At 42.7% G+C, this 22,743-nt stretch overlaps 1 protein-coding gene across 9 annotated transcripts in view; it reads right to left on the reverse strand.

The window, feature by feature from the left end:
* Positions 1-22,743, reverse strand: part of SYTL3 (synaptotagmin like 3) — a 79,729-nt gene that overhangs the window by 6,943 nt on the left and 50,043 nt on the right. For all 9 annotated transcript variants that reach the window (XR_005596133.1, XR_005596134.1, XM_039530175.1 and 6 more), the window contains 8 exons: positions 22,215-22,281; positions 21,219-21,291; positions 17,946-18,073; positions 12,969-13,112; positions 8,987-9,165; positions 4,203-4,305; positions 1,152-1,322; positions 766-880 (listed from right to left, as the gene is read on the reverse strand). Coding sequence is in view for 7 of the 9 variants with exons in the window: in XM_039530175.1 (XP_039386109.1) it covers positions 766-880; positions 1,152-1,322; positions 4,203-4,305; positions 8,987-9,165; positions 12,969-13,112; positions 17,946-18,073; positions 21,219-21,291; positions 22,215-22,281 (980 nt within the window). In the remaining 2 variants the exon portion in view is untranslated. The remainder of the gene's footprint in view (positions 1-765; positions 881-1,151; positions 1,323-4,202; positions 4,306-8,986; positions 9,166-12,968; positions 13,113-17,945; positions 18,074-21,218; positions 21,292-22,214; positions 22,282-22,743) is intronic.

Genomic DNA, 22,743 nt, shown 5'->3' on the forward strand with positions numbered 1-22,743 from the left:
CTAACAACTGACTTGCTCTTTCCACTATTTCCGTCCTACTTCTATGTCTAGGAGATCTGCTGTAGGAGGCTAACACAGCCAATGTAGCCACCTCTGGAGCTCTGCCCTGCAGTGCTTACTATTATTCAGTGAGCAAAAGAATGTGAAGCTGTCCTAATCATCGACCCGCTACAGTTTACACTTCCTTCAGCAGCAACTGCACCATTTACAGACACTGAATCCCAGTTAGAATGAAAAGTTAAACTTAACTCCACCAAGGAACAAAAACAGTCTGAAGAGTGCAGTGCTTGTGCCTAGCAGACATTTCCCCATCACCTGATTTACCAAAACTGAGTCTCTAACTCCAGAGAGGTCCGGGAGTGGAATAACTGGCCTGCTACAGCTCAGAAATGAGGTGCACTGCCAGAGGTCTGAGGGCATAAGCTTGCTTCAAGAGCATCTGAGTGCACTATGCCAAAGCCTCTTTAATAAGCACATTTATACCTGCTTTTGGTGTGAAAAGGAGAAAATGTGAGACTGACAAGTCTGGAATTCAAATAATTTTACCTAGTTTTTGTTTTACCTTAAAAGGCTTCTAACCATTTATATAATCACAACACAATACGTGCCACAATATGTAGGGGTTATTTAGTCAAGCAGGAATAAGCCCCTATGCAGGCAGTGTTTATACCCAGATGCACACACAAATTTGCACACACAAATACTTTGGCTGTGAAAACAAGGAGACAAACAGAGTAATTCATACAAGGCTGAAATACTTTGTACCTCCTCTCATCTGCTCTTCATACTGGCATTTTTTAGACTGGGATGGTAAGATCAATTTTGCACACACCAGGAGTTCTCCATTGTACTGAACCAGGTTGTCTTCAGGCTTTCCAGACTGAAAAGAGAGAGACACAAAGTCTGTATTATGATGATCATCCTATACCACCTCCCCTTCTCCTCATTCTCATTGTTCACCTATATCTGGAACATTCCCGCCCATATGCTGATATGGCAGGACTGGCCTGCTACATCAAAATTTCATCCTTCCTCTCCATGATCTAGTAAGGGTGGGCCCTGATACAGCTTTCACTATATGCTATTTTTTTAAAACACAAATCTTTTGGAACTTTAAAAATGATAATGATAACCTAAAGTCTAGGAGTCACCTTTACTTTAAGCTGGTACCAATTGAATGACTGTGTTGAATTGTCTTCAAAATTCCAAGACGCCAGTGGAACAACCACTTCTCCAAGGAACACCCTTCGCTTGAGTGTTTCTGAGTGCCACACAGATATCTGAAGCTGTCGTGTTTCCAGCTGGGAGTATTCAATCTTATACTAGAAAAAAGATAAATAGCAGTACAGGATTAATGAAAGAAAGACCCAATCACAACACAATCACCGGGCTCTGCTCAAAGGAAGCCCAAGAATGGACTTGCTGAAGGCATGGAGATCTAGATTGAGCAGCGTTATCTGAGCTGGGACTGGGAAATCTGCATATTGTCTGCCCACACTATGCTTGTCTCTAACCAGTGTAATGGCCCCTCACATCTAAAACGTTGTATTCACTCACTTTTAACATTACAAAAATAAAACAGGACCACCTGTGTCACTACCTGTGCTGCTAACACCTTAGATGAATAACCTGAATTTAAGAATGTAAATAACTTTTCACGCTCTTTGTTCTTTGCTTACTTTTTGCACCTTGCTCAGCTGAGACAGCAACATTGGACAGGGCAATGTCACGTTCTAGTCCTCCAGCACTAGCCTAATGCAGTTGTGCTTGGGCTGGCAGCACTGTGCAGACTAATATTTAAAGTGAAGAAAAATAACGTTTAAATGGAATTATTTTTAAGAATCACAAAAACAGTTCTCTTCACAGTGAGCCTAATCTTCATTTACTCGACGTCCCCTTTGCACTGCGCTGGCCACATAAAGTGGGGTAACTGTCATTTACTGCTGCTTTAAGTCCCTTTACAGGGCCAGGGCAGAGTAAAGGAGTCCCAGTATAAATGAGATTTAGGCCCATTACATTCTGTAAAAAAACCCTTTTTATGTTATCAAATCTAAGTTTGGGTCCAAAGCCTGTTTTCTGGCCTCCTTAAGATGTAGGGACAATGTCTCCTGTATGACTGCACACATCTTTAAGAAGCAAGAGCACAATAGAGGCTACCAATTGGAAATTACCTGGGCTATTTAGATTTATGGATTGGATGGTGTTTGAGAAAGTGAAAGGGCTGATACACTGCCAGAGCCGTAATGCCTCTCTTTGCCACCTGCGCACTGTGTTAGAAGTGGGCCAGGCCTCAGTGGTAACACAACCCTGAATCTTTCCTGGAAACAGACTGTGCCAAAACACACTGACCTGCTCCTTATAACAGTCCTTATACTGGACTGTTCACTCACATGTTTAAATGAAACAGGCTTATGAACAGTCCTCTAAGTACACGTACAGGGGGTAAAGTGAACGTGCTGAGTCTTGGAGCTTGTCCTGGTAGGGAGCTTCAGTGGGAGTTTTGGCTGAGTAATGGCTGCAGGATTGGGCCCAGAATCTGATTTCTGCATCTCATGTCATGCGGGAGGTCTTGAAGATAACATATTGTCTCATGGTTCCCTCACACAGTTTAGAATATTTCCCATTCCCATCCTGTTATTCTCCACTGCAGACTGAGCAAGACCCTATCCTATTTTACTCTGTAATTGTACAACAATAATTAGCAACAATGGCCCATGTGCTTCACCCCCTTCTCTCACTTTGCAGTGTGGAGGGGAATAAATCTGTGCAAAAAGTCACAGGGGAGCCATGCAGAAAGGGAAGTAGCTACGCTGGACACTTCTCCACTCTACATAACTACCTTTGCCCTCCTCTGCAAAACATCTCAGAGGCCCAAAGCTGGCATGGCAAGCCATGAAGGGAGAAGACACCCCAAAATTATGGTTGATCTGTAGGAAAAGCCTTAGGCGACATTAACGCCTGCTGCACCCTCAGCGACTCCCCTCTGCACATCTCTGCCAGCAGACAAGGGGCACTAGCCATGCCATACTGCCACGAAAGGGGGTATACGGCAGAGGAGCATAGAGCAGGAGTTCTTCTGCAAAGCTAGCCAGAATCTGGGACTTCAGAGTCCAAATCTGGGGCTTTCCTCTGCCTTTTGAGATCCTCCCCCACCATCACCCACTCCACACCCCTGCTGGTTCTGTGGACTCAGGGGAGGTGCAAACACTACAGCTTTATTACAGTCGAGGAGTCTGGGCATTAATCTTTCCCCTCCCATATAAATGACATCATCAGATTCCATTGGGGCCCTTACTACCTTGCACATCATTGCAATCCCTCAGTTACACATAATGGCCTTAGTAGCGGACGGGAGGTAAGAACAGCTGAGTTCTAATCCCAGCTCCGTCAGTAATTCACTGCAGCCTTAGCAAGTCATTCAAACTCAGCTTCCCCCTCAGTCAAATCGGGATAACAACACTTAGGGACTGCACAGAGGTGCTGTAAGGATTCATGAAATAAGGCTGTAAAGCACTTTGAAAATGAAAAATTACAGCCACTCTTACTCTCTACTGTGATGATTAATGTGTTGTAAATGAACAAGTCCAAACACTTATGAATGAGACATCACTTGTGGTGGGGAAGAAAAAGGAGGAAACTAACGCATAGGATCGATCGCTCCTTTGAGCACAATAGGAATTAATGGAATAGCTGTGATTCATGTAGCAAATTGCAAAGAGACACTCCCTTTGACGTTCACAAAAGAGCTGTCAGTTCAAACAGATAACAGTACAAAGTACTAATTTTCCTTTGTAATATACACAATTAGTCTATGTAACCATAAAAAGATATGAGAGTTTCCTTTTACCATATTTCCGATCTCTTTAGCCAGAAATTGCAACAGAATTCAGTCAACTTTATGTTTTCTACGGACAGAGCCAGATGTTCCTTTTTTCTGTCAGCTTGCAGCTTATTAATAGAGCTGTACAGAAATGTACAAGAGGCTGCTTTTATTCTGATTGGCATCCATCATTAGTTAATGGTTAGGTTCACTTTGACCCCTAGAATTGAAGGGTGTGGCACAATTGTAAAAACCCTTACACAGGGCTCTCAAAGTCAAAGGGAGTTCTGCTCACAGAGAGCTTGTAGGATTGGACACCAGAAGTGGAGACTTTGCTATGCAAGTGAGAGATCTTTCCAGGTCACAAATGTCTACAAGTCACCTTTAAAGTTTCATGGAATGCCGGATCCACTGTGTTCTTTTTAACAGCTGTCTTCCGTTTACTCTGAGAAGATTTATCAGGAAGCAAATAAGTCTTTGCATACCTTGCAATTAGAGAGAGGGTTGGGGGGAGAGAGCAAAATTTAGGACAGTTCAAACTGAGAACGAAAAGGAAGGAAATAAAGCAGCTTGTTCCCCACTCTCTAATCTTTGGCACATTCTGAATTTTTCCAGGGTATACTCAGTGCTGGTTAATGGTGCCTGACAACCTCTATTTAATCAACAGAATGGACAGATGCAGTGCAGTGTTCCTCACATACTGTTCAGTTGGTGTGTTTCAATCCTATTCTGATCATCTCTAAGAGTTAGAGGGCAGGTCAGTTTCCATGACCTCTCAATCGTTGGTCTCTGCTAAAGGGGCCTTGGGCTGGGGGGATGACAACGCCACCCTGACCATGGGACCGTGGTCGGTCATCCACCCATAAGGCCAGCTCCGCCTGCACCCAAAAAATGATGATCACCTCCCATACCATGCGACCCTCATGTCTGCACTGCCCACTGCTCTCCGACTGCCCAGCTCTGAAGGCAGTGCCTCCATCAGAAGCAATGCAGATATAAGGGTGGCAATTCCACGACCTCCCTACAATAGCCTTGCGACCATCACCAGAACCCTCTTTTGGGTCAGGACTGTAAATATCTGAAATGCTGAAATTGACAATTTAAAAATCCTATAACAGTGAAATTGACTAAATGGACCGTGAATTTGATAGGGCCCCTGTCACATAAGTAACTCATGTTAAGCAATATTCTCTCCGAATGAGAATTCTATGGACAGACAATGGTCTATACCATGGAGTATGAATCCAGAGCCAAAGGTGATCAATAGCATTATGGAGGCCCATTATCTGCTCGTTGGGCCTGTGGTGAAGGAGACAAATTCTACCAGAACATTCTTTAAAAATGTAGTATTTTATATTTAATTTATAACAGTCTATAACTGTTAAACTAGTCTGGGTTACATTCTGGGGAAACTGAAGATCAGTTGTAGCTTTCAGCAGCAATGCACTGCTTCCCTGTGCTTCCCAAGTCCCTTTGTACTGTGTGTATTTTAAAAGCCTTTTCAGCAACAGGGAGTCATGCAAACCAACCAGCCATAGCTCAAACCAGCCAACAAGCTGACAGTTTTGACAGGCTGCTAGCATAAGTGTTAGAAACAACACCTACCCCAGCCAACTTCTGTGTCAAGTGTTCTAACTGTAAACAATGCCTGTACTTTTTCCTACTGGCTGAGAGACAGCACTCTCTACACCAAATACAGAATGTAATGTTCACTACTACATGGAACTTCCCACACCACACTCTCAGATTTTTGGTAATTTGTATGCTGGCTACGCCACCAGGAAACTCAAGGGTTATTCAGTCACTTATTAAATATTCCCTAACTGTGCCATGGCATTAGCTGGCATTCCAAGAAGGATCCTTTTATTAGAGTTCAGTTTTATGATCCTCCTCTGCAAAGGACTCAATGCCAAATTCTTTCTGGTAGAATCTAAGCATAACTCTGGAATTCCAGAATGCTTAGTGTTGGCCCAGCTGATCCAAATGCACTCAAACAATGTATTACAGTAGGGTCAAGCACTAACCATACAGCTGGACATTCTGCCCAATGAATTTCCATGAATGACTTCTGCCATGGAAAGACAGAGAGAATCATTCATAAATAAAACAATAACCAGAGAGGAGACACTGAGTTAAACGTTCCAACATTAGCACCTACATTGCAAACAAAAAACACACAAAAAGAACAGGAGTACTTGTGGCACCTTAGAGACTAACAAATTTATTTGAGCATAAGCTTTTGTGGGCTACAGACCCACTACACCAACATTCCACACAAAGATGGACTACAAGCCGTCAGGAACAGTATCCCCGATAACGTCACGGCAAACCTGGTGGCTGAACTTTGTCCTCACCCATAACTATTTCACATTTGGGGACAACAGATACCTTCAAATCAGCAGCACTGCTATGGGTATCCACATGGCCCCACAGTATGCCAACATTTTTATGGCTGACTTAGAACAACACTTCCTCAGCTCTTGTCCCCTAACACCCCTACTCTACTTGCGCTACATTGATGACATCTTCATCATCTGGACCCATGGACAAGTGCAGAGTCCTGCACTAAGGACGGAAGAATCCCATGCACTGCTACAGACTAGGGACCGAATGGCTGGGCAGCAGTTCTGCAGAAAAGGACCTAGGGGTTACGGTGGACGAAAAGCTGAATATGAGTCAACAGTGTGCCCTTGTTGCCAAGAAGGCTAATGGCATTTTGGGTTGTATAAGTAGGGGCATTTCCAGCAGATCAAGGGACGTGATCATTCCCCTCTATTCAGCACTGGTGAGGCCTCATTTGGAGTACTGTGTCCAGTTTTGGGCCCCACACTACAAGAAGGATGTGGATAAATTGGAGAGAGTCCAGCAGAGGGCAACAAAAATGATTAGGGGGCTGGAGCCCATGACTTATGAGGAGAGGCTGAGGGAACTGAGATTGTTTAGCCTGCAGAAGAGAAGAATGAGGGGGGATTTGATAGCTGCTTTCAACTACCTGAAAGGGGCTTCCAAAGAGGATGGATCTAGACTGTTCTCAGTGGTAGAAGATGACAGAACAAGGAGTAATGGTCTCAAGTTGCAGAGGGGGAGGTTTAGGTTGGACATTAGGAAAAACTTTTTCACTAGGAGGGTGGTGAAGCACTGGAATGGGTTACCTAGGGAGGTGGTGGAATCTCCTTCCTTAGAGGTTTTTAAGGTCAGGCTTGACAAAGCCCTGGCTGGGATGATTTAGTTGGGTTTGGTCCTGCTTTGAGCAGGGGGTTGGACTAGATGACCTCCTGAGGTCCCTTCCAACCCTGAGATTTTATGTTTCTATGAAAAGAAGCCCTCGAGGAATTCCATCATGATTTCAACAATTTCCACCCCACCATCAACCTCAGCCTGGATCCACTTCCTGGACACTACAGTGCTAATAAGCGATGGTCACATAAACACCACCCTATACCAGAAACCTAATGACCGCTAAACTTACCTATATGCCTCCAGCTTTCATCCAGACCACACCACTCGATCCACTGTCTACAGCCAAGCTCTATGATACAATAGTATTTGCTCCAACCCCTCAGACAGAGACAAAGATCTCTATCAAGATCTCTATCAAGCATTCTTACAACTACAATACCCACCTTCTGAAGTGAAGAAACAGATTGACAGAGCCAGAAGAGTACCCAGAAGTCACCCAGTTCAGGACAGGCCCAACAAAGAAAGTAACAGAACGCCACTAGCCATCACCTTCAGTACCCAACTAAAACCTCTCCAGTGCATCATCAAGGATCTACGATCTATCCTGAAGGATGATCCCTCACTCTCACAGATCTTGGGAGACAGGCCAGTCCCCGCTTACACAACCTCCAAACCTGAAGCAAATACTCACCAGCAACCACACACCACACAACAAAAACACTAACCCAGGAACCTATCCTTGCAACAAAGCCCATTGCCAACTCTGTCCACATATCTATTCAGGAGATACCATCATAGAACCTAATCACATCAGCCACGCCATCAGGGGCTCGTTCACCTGCACATCTACCAATGTGATATATGCCATCATGTGCCAGCAATGCCTCTCTGCCATGTACACTGGCCAAACTGGACAGTCTCTATGTAAAAGAATAAATGGATACAAATCAGATGTCAAGAATTATAACATTCAAAAACCAGTTGGAGAACACTTCAATCTCCCTGGCCACTCGATTACAGACCTAAAAGTTGCAATATTACAAGAAAAAACCTTCAAAATCAGACTCCAATGAGAGACTGCTGAATTGGAATTCGTTTGCAAATTGGACACTATCAAACTAGGCTTGAATAAAGACTGGGAGTGTATGGGCCATTACACAAAGTAAAACTATTTCCCCATGTTCCTACCCCCCGCCCCCCACCAGTTCCTCACATCTTCTTGTCAATTGCTGGAAATGGGCCATTTTCATTACCACTACAAACAGTTCTTTTTCTCTCCTGCTGATAATAGCTCACCTTAATTGATCACTCTCCTTATAGTGTGTATGGTAACACCCATTGTTTCATGTTCTCTGTGTATATATATATCATCCTACTGTATTTTCCACTACTTGCATCCGGTGAAGTGGGTCTATAGCCCACAAAAGCTTATGCTCAAATAAATTTGTTAGTCTCTAAGGTGCCAAAAGTACTTCTGTTCTTTTTGCGGATACAGACTAACACGGCTGCTACTCTGAAAAAAAACACACAGGCATCTTTCATAAACAGAAATGGGTACTTTTTGCACAGGTACTATTTATATTATATTTTGCAATTATCATTAGCTGTCATAGCATTTTACAAAAGCAGAGATTTGTATTCTCATTCTATAGCTGAAGACGACAAACACAGACGTGTTAAATAACTTGCCCGGTGTCATGCAGTGAGTCAGTCGGGAATAGAACATAGATCTCCCAACTTTTCTGTTTCATGCTGGAACCACTAGACAATGAGTGTACAAGCATTTTTTGCAGGCACAACTCAAGTGCTAATGGTCTGACATCTGGGCCTCTGTATAAATTGATATGTGTATAGTACACAGTGGCAAGTCAGCCAGTCAGTCAGACAGACAGACAGACACACACACACACACACACACACACACGTGTATCTTGAAAAACTAAACACCTTGGTTTTGGCTTTTTCTTTTGACACAAAAACACTTACGGGTTACACTTTTTCTTCTTCTCTTCTCCGTAAGCCAGGTTCTTACAGGCCTTGATGCAGACTTCTAAAGTGCAGGCTTTAAAGACGTATCTGATGGCAAACTCTATTTCTCCTGTGACATTAGCCGTGTCAAAATTGCCAGCCTCGGTGCAAGTGCTGTTAATGCTATATAAACTGCCCTAAGAAAAGACAAGGATTAAAAAAAGGGAGTTCAAATCCAATAAGATAAAGTTGTTTTTTTCCCTCAAATCTTAATATCTTTGCACCAAACTGACTGCTAAAGTTATAGCAAACAACTCAGAACCAACACAATATGTGCATAAAGCTATTTCTTCACTATCCATACTAGGCCTTAAATAATAACTTCTGTTGAAATTTCTACTAGTTCATTTTTCTTTACAGAATTAACCATCTTTATATAGTAAGCTCCATGAGGTAAGGGCAGTGTCTTCCTCTGTCCCCCATACATGACTGAGCATAACTATCCTATAGGCACTCACTGTATGAGACCATATCTATATCTGGAAGTTGATTCCCAAAAAAATTAGTATGTGACCAAAAAGAGGATTTTTTAAAAAGCATGTGATAGGAACAATATGGACACTGGACTGACTGGCACCCACTGATGTCAATGGCCAAAGTCCCAAACATCTAAAAATGTATAGCTAGACCGTGTCTGTAGTATGCAGCCCATGGTAAGAGGCAGTGCTGAAGTACACAGCCCTAGAAAGAGCCTGAGGAAGTGTTGTAGGAAACAAAGAGGGTTTAAACATTAAACATTCCCTAGGGCTCCCCAGTGGCATATGTAAAGGGACTAGCATACTTTTCCTGCATAGCCAGCCAGCACTGTGTACCAGTGCATAGGGGAGGTGGACCCATGGCTCCGTACCTCCTTGTCCACTCTTTACCCTCCTGGGGGGGGGGAGGTTCTGAGGTGCAGCCTCTGTGCTCGCCCAAGCTCCCAGACAGCACTTGTGGCCAGCCCTTACACAGGCCCTGAAGGTGGGGTGAAGAAGGAGGCTTTACTCCTTTCTGTGCCCCAGTGCAGCCCCATAACTGCAGGGGGTAATCTAGCTCTCAACATATTGAACTATGTATTTATTCAAGACAGTTTTGGTCTCTCCTCTCCATTCTTTTTTAACTATAGGCTTTAATGTGAGTGCTTCAGGGTTTCCTTTTAAGTACTGTTACCAGCAAGTGTGTCCTTAAGATCTTGTTATTACAGCAATCTCTTCTGACACTAACACCTTTGTGTCATCACTATTTGACATCCCTTCCTTTGAAAAAATAGTCCCGCCCTATTCTACACCCCCAACCAAGGAGTTCTTACTTTGCATGCCTGAGCAGCTAATCACACAGGCTAATGTTTAGAATAGATTGTATCTCTCTGCACTGCAGTTGTTATTTTTAATTTGTGCAGCTTGCCAAGCAACCATTTCAAAATTCATAACAATGTCTTTGACTGAAGTCAAAGAAGTCACCTGCTCTAAGTTCCAAGTAACACACATTGCTTTTTTGGCCTGAGGGTGGAAAAAGAAGTCCTGACAGGAGCTAGGGTTACATTTTGAACCCATGTACAGCTCATGTAATCCAGCTGACCTCACAGGATGTAGGCCAGAGCAGCAGTTAATCTCTGTTGCAGTTTTGTTAAATTCTACTCACCCCCTCACCACAAGGAAGTAAATTATTTCACAGCTAAGTAAAAAACTCATTCATTTTTCACTATCACTCATCATAAGAAAGGAAGGCAAATAGATTTTGTGCCTCAGCTGATAGATTTTAATGACAGTTTTGCAAAGCTGCCCTACTGCTTAGTTCATTGACCCTCTTATTTATTCAGAGGAGCTGTATGCTTATTCCAAGCAGTGCTCCTCAGTTTGGATAGCATTACGTGTTCCTTTTTTTCAGCAGGCTGTGCAGTGGCTTTAGCAGGGGTCAGACCCTCGGACAAAAGCAGGCATTGTAAACACTGAACAAGGAAATACCCCTTCCATTTGGTCCTCCCTCATAATAAATTAACAATGAGCTCCTGTACTCAAGCCCAGCTGGCAGGAGTTGGAGTGACACCATCTCTTAGGTTAAAGGATAGATTTTGATGAATCGATGATCAGCATCACAGAGCTTCCCCATAAAGAAGGTGCTTGATAAAGCTGGGCCTCCCCTTTGACAAGACAGCAGGCAATACTCCACTGTTTAGACTGGGCTGTCCATAGTACAGCCAGTGGAGTCCCAGAATGCATCCTGCAACTGTCCTCCAATCCACTGCAAGCTAGGTTGTAATGGGCTTGACCCGGATGCAAGGTGGGAAAGATGCTAGGATGCACAACCCCCCTCTGAGCTTCTCCAGAGCAGTCGGGCAAGTACATCTCCATACTACCCCCCAACACAGAGCTGTGCCTTATAGGCACAGACTAGCCCTGTACCTCAGATATAGACAGAGGTCTGACTCATGGAGACAAGGGTTTCTAACAGGAGAGACCCCAAGTCCATTCTTCCATTCTGAAGGCTCTGTCCCTGGTATATGGTTGTTTTATCATTACTGGGGTATTTATCCAACAGGTAAAATATCTATTCATGTATGAAGGAATATATAATTATAAGCAATTATTAGGGTTATGTTCACTTATATTTTGTAAGAAATACAAGTTAGGTAAATCCTTTATATCAATGGGGTTTGTATTTGTTTCTCCAGCACCTTTTCCCATCTCTCAAAGAAAATAATCATGTTCGAAAAGGAAAAGGAGGAATACAGGCAGATCGCTACAGAGAGCAGTAGTGACTGTCATTCAAAAGTCAACTTTGCTGACTGCATCACAGTTATGACCTATGCTAAGAGGAAATGTATGGCAACTCAGATACAACTGTGTGGTGAACTGTTAGCAAACATCAAGGGCCTGATTGTCCACTGCCTTGCACTTTGTATAGTTGTACGCAGAGTCAGGATGAGCTCTACCCTGACATCTGGTTTGTGGTGTTTCTCCAATGGTGATGCCGCATTGTTTCCCTCCTTTATTAAAAGGATTTTGCTACACTCGGACTCTGTGCTTGCGAGTGGGGAAGTATTGCCTTCTAGAGGCGCCGGGGGTGGTGGTATGTAATTGTCCCAGGTCACTGGGTGGGGGCTCGAGCTGGTTTTGCATTCTGTTATTGAAACGGAACCCCTGGATACTGAACCCGGCCCTTGTTGTTGCCAACTCAGAGGGGCAGAAGGGTTACATAGTTATTCACACTCTGCAAAGCACCTGTAAAATTATCTCATTGTTCTGTCACTAAAAAGCAGGAGGCTGGTTCAACTATGTTTGGCCCCTAAGAGCCATTTTAGTTTCCTTCCTTCTTAACTCCAGCTCTGAAATGCCTAGACACTGCAGCTATGATTCCCACTGTGTCCTGACAATTCCTGTCAAGTCATTTATAACATACTGAAAGCATTACCCTCAGTGACATACAGTTAACATAACAGCTAATCAAATAGACTTTAAAACCCTTGTTGCATTCACTTCTGATTGGTTTTCTTCTCTCCCTTCTGGCTAAGATCAAGTGCAGTATCTGATATGTCATCAGTCAGGGGACTATATTTTGTAGAAAATGTCAATGGTTTAGAAAGGCTTTTCCATCCCTAATGACTATGATCACCTTTGCACTTTAATGTTTTTGTCCTTTTCTATAAACTATCCTCAGTGAAGAGAATGAGGCAGCTGAGTTTGCACACCTTAGAGGACATTAACTAAACTTCAGTTAACTTGAGGTTTCAGCTAACTGCCGTTCATTCAGCTGTATTTATGCTGCAGTAAACTTATACCACTGCTATAAGGACCATGCCAAGGACAGACAGTCTTTCCTTGATCTGAACTAAAGTAGAATTCTCTTCTTATTTCTGAGCATAATCCATAACACACGCTATACTGAACAAGCTTTTAACTCCTACACTTCAGTCCATTTTACACCACTGTTCTATTCTGCTTCATCTCGCGTTGACACTTACATGTTTTTTGCCACCGCAGAATACAGTGTCACTCATGGGACTGGTTGGAATGTCTTCTGCCTGCTTGCAATACCTTTTGGTAAAGGCTTCATTGTCGTCCCGTGTCCCATTGATGAGTTGCTGAAGGGTTGGTATATTTTTTATCTGTAAGAGATGTAGCATTGAACTTCCATTCACTTGTTCCCACCCTCCTCCCGCCTGTGTTCTGCCACATAAATATATGGTCAATACCTACAATTCACATATGGGTGTGCCTGCTTTGGGAGACTGTTTGACCAAGGAACAGGTCTATAACTAAATTGTAATTTGTACACACACTGGTTGATCCATTGCTGCTCCACCCTGTCCATAGTATATCCATAATCTTGTGTGGTGGACATGCCATTATCCACCATATGATGATTGCTAACATGGCACCTACAATTAAAGGTAATTACTGTAGCAGTGTATTAATAAAAGGCCTCATTAGGACAACTTCACCCCAACCCCCAAAATCCTGGCAGTTGGCCAAAAGAACTCTTCTGCCAGGAAATTACAAATTGTATGTTGCAGCATACATGGCATATGCCTGTCTCCATCTATGTGAAGAATGACCAGAATGAACGTAACTTGAAGGAGTCAGTACAAGGATGGACTGACAAGTCTTACTTTAGCCGTGACTCCAGAGAAAGGCTGAACATTCAATGTTTGTTTAACTGTAACTTTGCTATAGTCTAGCATGTGGGAGTTCCAAGCAGCACATCTTTAAATTCCACTCCCCCATAAAAATTCTGACTGTGTGGGCAAAATGAAGAGATGAGGTAGGATTCCTCAGTATCTCCCATCCATCAGCCTCTGTTCTTCCAAGAAAATACAGTCTGTGAAACACATTTCATCAAGGGCATGGGGGGAAAATAGCAGTAGGAAAGAAGGAAAAGATCTCTTTGGAATACATATTTGTTTGAAGAAACACTTTGGTGGAGTTTATTACCAAAGGACTAGTGAGAATATTCCTCCCTGAATGAGACAACAACATTAGTGAGAATTATTTACACACAGAGAGGGGATAACATGCCCTTAATAATCACAGGGATTTCCTGTACTACTAGTAGAAAGAACTACAAAAATGGCCATGGATGAAGATGAAATGGTGAGATTAATTTGAAAACAGATCTCATTCTGAACAATAGGTTATACACCTGTGACAGGCTGGATCACAGAACCCCCCTTGGGAGCTGCCACCTGATGTGCCAAGACTACTTCTGCCCCTGCCTTCCCTGCCAGCTCGGGGCCCCAGCACCCTGTCTTGCTGAGCCAGACACTCCTGTCTGCTCCAATAAAGACCCAGGGTCAGAATTATTTGCCCCAAAGCTGCAGGTTTACCTGAAAGCAACTAACAGAAGTGTTCTTGTATTTAACACTCAGATGCCCAACTCCCAGTGTTTGCTCCCCCAGGTATTAATACATACTCTGGGTCAATTAATAAGTAAAAAGTGATTTTATTAAATACCGAAAGTAGGATTTAAGTGGTTCCAAGTAGTGACAGACAGAACAAAGTAAGTCACCAAGCACAATAAAATAAAACACGCAAATCTATGTCTAATCAAACTGAATACAGATAATCTCACCCTCAGAGATGCTTCAGTAAGCTTTTTTCTCAGACTGGATACCTTCTAGGCCTGGGCACAATTCTTTCCCCTGGTACAGCTCTTGTACCAGCTCAGGTGGTAGCTAGGGGATTCTTCATGATGGCTTCTTCCCCTTTGTTCTATTCCACCCCTTTATATATCTTTTGCATAAGGCGGGAATCCTTTGTTCCTCTCTGGGTTCCCACCCCCTCCTTCTCAATAGAAAGACCAGGTTAAAGATGGATTCCAGTACAGGTGACATGATCACATGTCACTGCAAGGCTATGGCTACATTAGCGCTTCAAAGCGCTGCCGCGGCAGCGCTCCCGCGGCAGCGCTTTGAAGCGCTAAGTGTAGTCAAAGCCCCAGCGCTGGGAGAAAACTCTCCCAGCGCTGTCCGTACTCCAGCTCCCTGTGGGGAATAACGGACAGCGCTGGGAGCCGCACTCCCAGCGCTGGGGCTTTGACTACACTGGCGCTTTGTAGCGCCGCAATTTGCAGCGCTGCAGAGGGTGTGTTTTCACACCCTGCTGCAGCGCTGCAAATTTGCAAGTGTAGCCATAGCCCAAAAGACTTCATTGTCCATTTGCCAGCACACATGTATACAGGAAGACTTACAGGTAAAACAGAGCCATCTGCAGTCAATTGTCCTGGTTAATGGGAGTCATCAAGATTCCAAACCACTATTAATGGCCCGCACTTTGCATAATTACAATAGGCCCTCAGAGTTATATTTCATATTTCTAGTTTCAGATACAAGAGTGATACATTTATACAAATAGGATGATCACACTCAGTAGATTATAAGCTTTGTAATGATACCTTACAAGAGACCTTTTACATGAAGCATATTCCAGTTACATTATATTCACTCATTAGCATATTTTTTATAAAATCATATAGACTACAATGTCACAACACCATCCAAGCCATTATACTTCTCTACCGTGCTAAATACAAAACAATCATAAAGATGATGGGTAGGGCAGTGTTAATACCAGTGCTAAGGTTAGAATAGCACATATATATAGGGACAAAATCAGAAACGCTGAGGCACACAGTGAGTTACACCTATCAAGGGACATAAAAGGCAAGAAGAAGAAGTTATTTAAATAGATTATGAGCAAGACAAAGATGAAGGCCAGTGAAGGTCCTCTACTTAGTGAGGAAGGAGAGCTAACAACGGATGACAACAGGAAGGCTGAGGTGTTAGTGCCTATTCTGCTTCAGTCTTCATCAATCAGCCTAACTTCGATGCCTGGAAAGATACTGGAACAAACTAACAAGAGTAAAAATATATTTTTACTGTTTTATGTCATCAAAGCAAGGAGGCACGTCTGAGTATACATAGGGATCAGACCTGTTGAGTAAGAAGGTGCCATTTTGACAGTCACTCTTCAGGGTAGAACTGTGGTTTAAGATCACTTAAAGAGTTCTGGCAGAGAGAACACAAACAGTGTGATTCAGGAAAAAAAAGAAAGGTGGTAACCTGGTTTACAAAGATAAAAAGAAAATAGGAAACCACAGAGGGAATAACAGATGAGGCATTTGATAAAGATTAACAAACAGGCTACACAGTGAAGTGTAAGAACTGATGAACACTTCCACTACCACTATCAAAAGGAAGACAAAGATCAGAACTAGAGATAATGCTAGGAAAAAGTAAGAGGGGGGCACAACAGCTCACAGAGATTAAAAGTAAACTTAGGGATCACAGCATGAATGCTAAGAGCCATACAATAGGGGTGGGGAAGAAGGTATGAGTAAAAACTTCAACCAGAATTAGAAAATCTAGATTGCAATGATGACATTCAAAATAGAAGATCAACCAAAACTTCACAGAAATCGGCCAAAACTTCAGCAGAGGCTTGGGTTTTTCAGTTAGAGGGGCATTGGAAATTCCTGTTCTCCAGGAGCAGAGCTCTGACAACACAATCAAGAAAAATGTTACCTTTCTATATTCTTAATATAAAGTGCTGACGTACTTTAGCACCCTAAAACCTTTAGCATTTATAGCCAATTACAAAATCCAGACATATTGTTTGGCAAACATATCACAGGGAGATTTCAAACTATAGAGACCTCATTCACCCATAAAACACAATAGGATGTGTGTTTAATGTGCAATGAAAGTACGGTTAGGGTGTGTAGAGAATGTCGGTATACTAACTCCTTCTTTATTGCTTCCCAATGCAGTGAAACACAGCAATGATTTTCCAGTGAAACCAGATCGACAAGGAAACACTGGGGATGTGGTTGGTCACACACAACTGGTATAGAACTAAAAGGAAGCACTGAGGTAATTAACCTTATCTATATTTTCCATAATATTTATGATATAGTTTCAATGCATCCTATAAAAATAAACACCACAGATAATTTGCTTCATTTTCTAAACGACATACCAGGTCAGATCACTGGTGCATTAAGTCTGGCATTCTGACTCTGACACCTGCCAATTCCCGATGCTTTCGTGGAATATGAAAAGCCACCATGATGTAGAACATTGTACACGGGGGGAAATGTCCCTTTCTGCCCCCTGTTCTGAGAAGTACATGCCCTAAAGCAGGAGCAGTTTTGTAAACACCTCACGTAACAAGACAGTATGTGAAGTCTACGCTATTCAAATAGCTGCAGCAACTCAGAGCGGCCCAGCTACCTAGAAAGTTTCAGCCGATAAAGCTCAGCCATTTGGGAGCTAGACGTGTACAAAACAAACCCTTACCCGTCTTTTTACAGAAGATAAACTTGTTTCACGCTCTCACAACTTCAAAACAGGAGAATGGATTTTGCTCAAACATTTCAAAAATACTGAGGGGTAGTGATTTGGCCCTCGTGGAGGTGCATGAGAAGGGGCAAATGGAGGAGCTGCAGGAAACCTTCCCCAAACAGTTCACACGATGGCCAACACCTTCTCTCTTCAGCAAATTGCCTCAAAAGTCCCAGGAACAGTGTGGAAGGGCCATAGCTCAGTCCCTTCTTTATCAGTAGGGGCTGAAGGAGGGCCAGCAGATGGACAGAGAGCAACAGGAGCAGCCTATTGGCTGGTGCAGAGTGCACCAAGCAGCCCCAGGAGAGCTTGTGAGCCATGTGCGCTCCTGGTGTTCCCTGTTGGAGCAAGGTGGCTCCATGCAAACTAGCCCTTAGCTTTGGGCTGAAACTAAGGCTGGAGAAGTTCAGCCAAAAAGAAGAATTACTGAAAGAGTTACAAAAGGAGGAGATCCAGTGGCCATCTCAAAGTAACCTTAACTAGCTTCCACTGATCTAATAAAGCCAGTACTGTATCACGACAATCATCAGTCTTCTAATCATATTCCAATCACAAAACAGCCCTTAAAATTATAACGACTAAGTATAATGAATTGCATACCCTGTTTGCAATATCGATGGCAGTGTCAGACTGACTTCTCCTTTCCTTCCTCCGTTCCATGTCCTGCCCATAATCTGTAGTTAGGAGACTTTTGTCAGCCCTCATATCATTCTGGGACTTTGAGATTTCTAAAACGAATACAAGGAGAGAGGGTCACATTTATAAGTCTGGAAATGTATGAAGCTAATCCTATGCCTTTCAGATCATTTAGATTACAGATCTGCTATTGATCTCCTGAGAAAAAGAAACAGCTGGGAAAGCAAGTTCCTGTCCCATTTTGTGTAACTGCATTCTGCCTACCTAAATTCACAAATGCAATACCATTATGATCATTTATGGGAGTGCTACAGTGGAAAATGAGGAGTCAATTAAAATGGATACAAAATATGGAAGAAAGTGGAAACATTTTATATTCAGGCCACATGCATGATTTTAAGATGTGAGTACCCTCACTGAATTCAACAGGATTGCTCACTTGCTTAAACTTATGCATGTGCTTAAATTCCTGGTTAAATTAGGGCCTCAGTGCATTAAAGGTCCTTTTCCCAAGCAATTCAGATTGCAGTATAGGTAATGCAACAAAATATGGTAATGCATCAATCCTTATGGGCTGTACACAATTAGCCAAATAAACCTGCCAGTGCACTTATAGAGCTTTAGTGCAACACTTCTTTGCTTCTTTCACCTTGGGGTGCAATAAGGAGGGCTTCTCTTTATTTCAGGGGAAGGAAGGAGAGGACGTATTCATGATTCTTAAGATTAAAGACGGGCAGTCCCAGCAACAGACACAGTGTGTGTTATAAACACTATCTTACATAGCTCCTGATGAAGAGTTAATATTGCAGTACAAGTGGTGCAAAAAAGATCAACTGCCATCACATGTTTAATATATACTGGGGAAATAAATCTTTCTGTAGTGTATAACACTGATGGCTGCAACGGAAAACTCACAAAGCCTGTTAAGATACTTGAGAACAATGGGACTCTGGGGTGTCTGACATTTAAAGCCATTGTGACATAGGTTTTGCTTTTAAGAGCAATCGATCCTCCTACATTTATTGAGCGTTGTGTACGCAGTGAACGTGCCAGGTGACACATTCATAAAGAGGCTCAGTCCAGGCGTCTCCTACAGTAAATGCGACTGGATTTTTTTTTGTAATATATAGTGAATTCAGCACTCATAAAAGGGGCCAGAGTGACAGACTTAATGGGCCGAATAGGTTTATAATAGATTCAGCACCAGCACAGGCTTGTCCCACACTGCTCTAACAATGGGATTGTTGGAGGGATCATTTCTAAAGTCAAGTTAGTTCAATTTTCACATCCATTCTTTCTTTGGCGTCTCTGCTGAGACAATCAATAAGGGTGCCAATTATTGCCAGTTGCGGATTGTGCTGTGAACTAGACCAAGACCAGCAACTCATTTCACATACGCCATCCAACAACTAAAAGGTTATAACAACGTTCTCTCTTTGCCACAGAGAATCAACTGGAACTAGCACCCTAAAAGGGAAAGACTTTCTAGCCATCCAATCTGTGGAAACTAAGGCTTTGTATCCTACACTCAAATCCTTTGGCTCCAGATGTGCTGTCAGATATGCACACACGAGTCCCATTGGCTTAAATGGGAGTGTCTGAGGGCACAGCCAGGCTCTTCGTTTTTACTTCTTGCAAAATACAGGAGCTATGTATGCTCAGTACTGCTGCAAACGAGCCCACTTTTATTTAGATGCCAACATATGGATGTAGGAACCTAACTTTAGGCACCCATGACTCAAAATTTTGGCCCACATGTTTATCATTGGGCTTGAAGGAAACTACTAAGGGGCACAGTGTCAAGAAGAGGTGGCTTCCTGGCCCAACAGGGGGCAGTGGTGAGTTACAGCTCTTAGCTACAGTGACTCCCAGCTAGCCAATCCTTTGTTCTAGGAAACACCCCTTTTTTCCCTGGCCTCCCTTCCTCCATGCTCTGCCCTGATCAGTATGGAAAAGCCAAGCTTCCTTACAAAGTATTTGGGTTACATGCTAGCTTAAGGTGAGAGATCATGTCTTTCTTTGGTAGCTGACTTCACAGATAATAACAGCCTACCATACGTTCTTACAGCTAAAGAGATTCCTACCCTAGTTCAAATGGTAGCAGCTTGTGCTTTTGGTGTTGTATATTCCAGGTTCAATCCACACTAACAATCATAGTGTCTATATATATATACAGGCTGTTATGCTTCTCAGTGTTCTTGGGTCACATGGGCAAACTGGATTACATTTGGTGAGAACAAGGAGAGGGGACTGGCTAGGGAGGAGGGAGGAGTCTCATTAGAAAGGATTCAGAGTGGTAGCCTTGTTAGTCTGTATCAGCAAAAACAATGAGGACTCCTCATTAGAAAGGAGTGGTTAAGAGGAAAGACGACAGAGAGGAGGCAAGAGACTAGTGCCAAGTTACTCAGGTCTAGTCTCATTTTATAATCCTTGGGATAAGGATACTACTCTAGCCATGAGAGACAACATTTACAACTGCCCCCAGTCTCTGCAGCAGGCAGCAGATTAGTAAAAATACATGCTAATTGTGGGGTCTCTGGTCTTCATAAGGGTCAGAGCTTGTTCTCTTCTGGCTACTGCTCCCTTTTGTTATGCACATAGGGCCAAAGTCTGCCCTCCAGTAGGTGCAGGTTGTTCCATATATGTATCCAAAGCCTAAACTTGCCCTCTAAAGTTACTGAAGAACAGAATAGCAATAAGTGAAAGAGGAAAATGAGGAGGACAAAGGGTATCAGGATTAAAGATGAACTGACAGGTGAGGATGATTTTTAAAAACACATACACTGACAGGAAGTTAGAATGAGGGAGAAAGAGACGGGAGAGGTTTTTAAAAAAAACTGATAGGAAAGAGAAAGACAATGCTAAAACCTTCCTTCTGAGAGTGATCAAAGAAGGGCAATCTGTGACAAGTTCACTTGGGAAAGATGGATAATACAGCCGTTACCACAATAGAAAGTTGGCATACTCCACGCCACAATAGTTGAGTTTGCTGTAGTATTTTCAGGTTTTATCAGCACATATCTGAACTATTACAGTTGTTTAAAAAACTTAGCAAGAAAAGAGAGTGCTCAGCTGGGATCATCAGTTGCTCAGCTTGTTAAAAAATTAGAGGGAATTCTGATGGAAAATTAGACATGCCTTACTATTTGTTGGTCCTAGCAGCAGTCACTAACAGACCCTTCACTTATAACCACTTGTGGCTCAAATTTAAATGGCAAAGCACTGAAGGACACTTACTTTTCATATTTGTGGCAAGAGACAGAAACAAGTTTTCCATAGACTTATTAAAGCTTTTAGATTGGCTGATTTCCTGCAATTGAGAGAAAAAAAATTGAGAGAGAAAATCAAGAACTGTGTTTTCAAAGCTTCCCATGTCACACACCTTTAGAAATTGCAAAAACAGCATGTGTGTAAGGTTGCACAAAGCTATCATTTCTGTAGCATTTATAAGCACATATTTTTGCACTACATGTAAATATTAGCACCAAAGTATTTGGCTGGGGAATGGGGTGGCTCTTTCAACTGAGTTCTTTTGCAACTACCAGCAGAAAACTCTGCAGGCAATTTCCATATTGCTTTCATAAATCTTAACAAATGACATAGCTGATTAATTTTTTACAATATTGTTTGCATTTAAATTAAGGTAAGAAAGAGTCTTATTAATCTTAGAGCTGCTGTAATGCTTCTGGCAGTCCGGATTCAGAGGATCCTCACAAGGATTGGAAGTAGAGCTAGTCAGAATTTTTCATCAAAATCAATGGGATTTAAGCATGTGTATAAAATTAAACATGTGCTTAAGTGCTCTCCTGAGCAGGGAAGGGCTGCTGAATTAGGGCACCAGGGCCCAATCCAGAGCCCTATGAAGTCAATGGTAATCTTCCAATTGATTTCAATGGATTTTGGATCTGGTCCTAATAATCCACCTGCTAGAAACTGTGATGAAATTGCAAACATCAAAATCATTCTGCTCTTTGCTCATTTATACAAACAACACATGCAAAGTTTTCATTACAAATGGCTACATAATATGCACCAAAAAAATTGGTGACTAATCTAATATGTCCCTAAGAGACCAACTCCTCAGAAAAAGGAACAAGACAAAGGAAATAAAAGCATAATTTATATTGCAACAAATTCCTAAACAATATTATGAGTTGTTGCTATGTGCTACACTTCTGCGGCTGGCCGTTTCCACTGAAAGAGCTCTTAGATATCTGCACATATAAACATTACCATTGTGGTGTTTCTCCCGGTGGTTTCAGTGAAAGGAGGGGGAGTAGGAGGAACCACAGAAATTTTACTAGGAAGTTAGGAGAAAAGAAACAATTAACATATTTTTCACAAGACTCTAATATTTACAGCTTTCCCAACCTCTTTCTTTGTTTCTTCTCTTTCCTCAAAGGAGCCACCTCTCTCCTGCAACCTAAAGATCTTGGGTGAGTCTGTGCTATGCTTCTTACAGGCTCAGCAAAGAACTTGCAGCCACAGGAGTGGGGGCTAAAGTGGCTTTGCACCCTCCTGATCCTCAGCTGCTCCAGCCAGTATAATTTAGACAGACCTGAGGGCCTATTTAAGTCACTGCAGCCTCCTTGGGCTGCTCTATGGTCACCAGTGCATAATTGTACCCCTGCCTCCCCGCAGACACACCCCTGCTGACTCCAGCATGCATGCATCTTCCTGCCATCTATGCCACAGGTTATGAGAGGATCCTCAGAAATCAGCCTTATGGCCATCTTCCATGGTTCCTGTGCTGGAGGGATCC

This window comes from Mauremys reevesii, linkage group 3 (genome assembly GCF_016161935.1).
Source record: "Mauremys reevesii isolate NIE-2019 linkage group 3, ASM1616193v1, whole genome shotgun sequence".
Lineage (NCBI taxonomy): Eukaryota > Metazoa > Chordata > Testudines > Geoemydidae > Mauremys > Mauremys reevesii.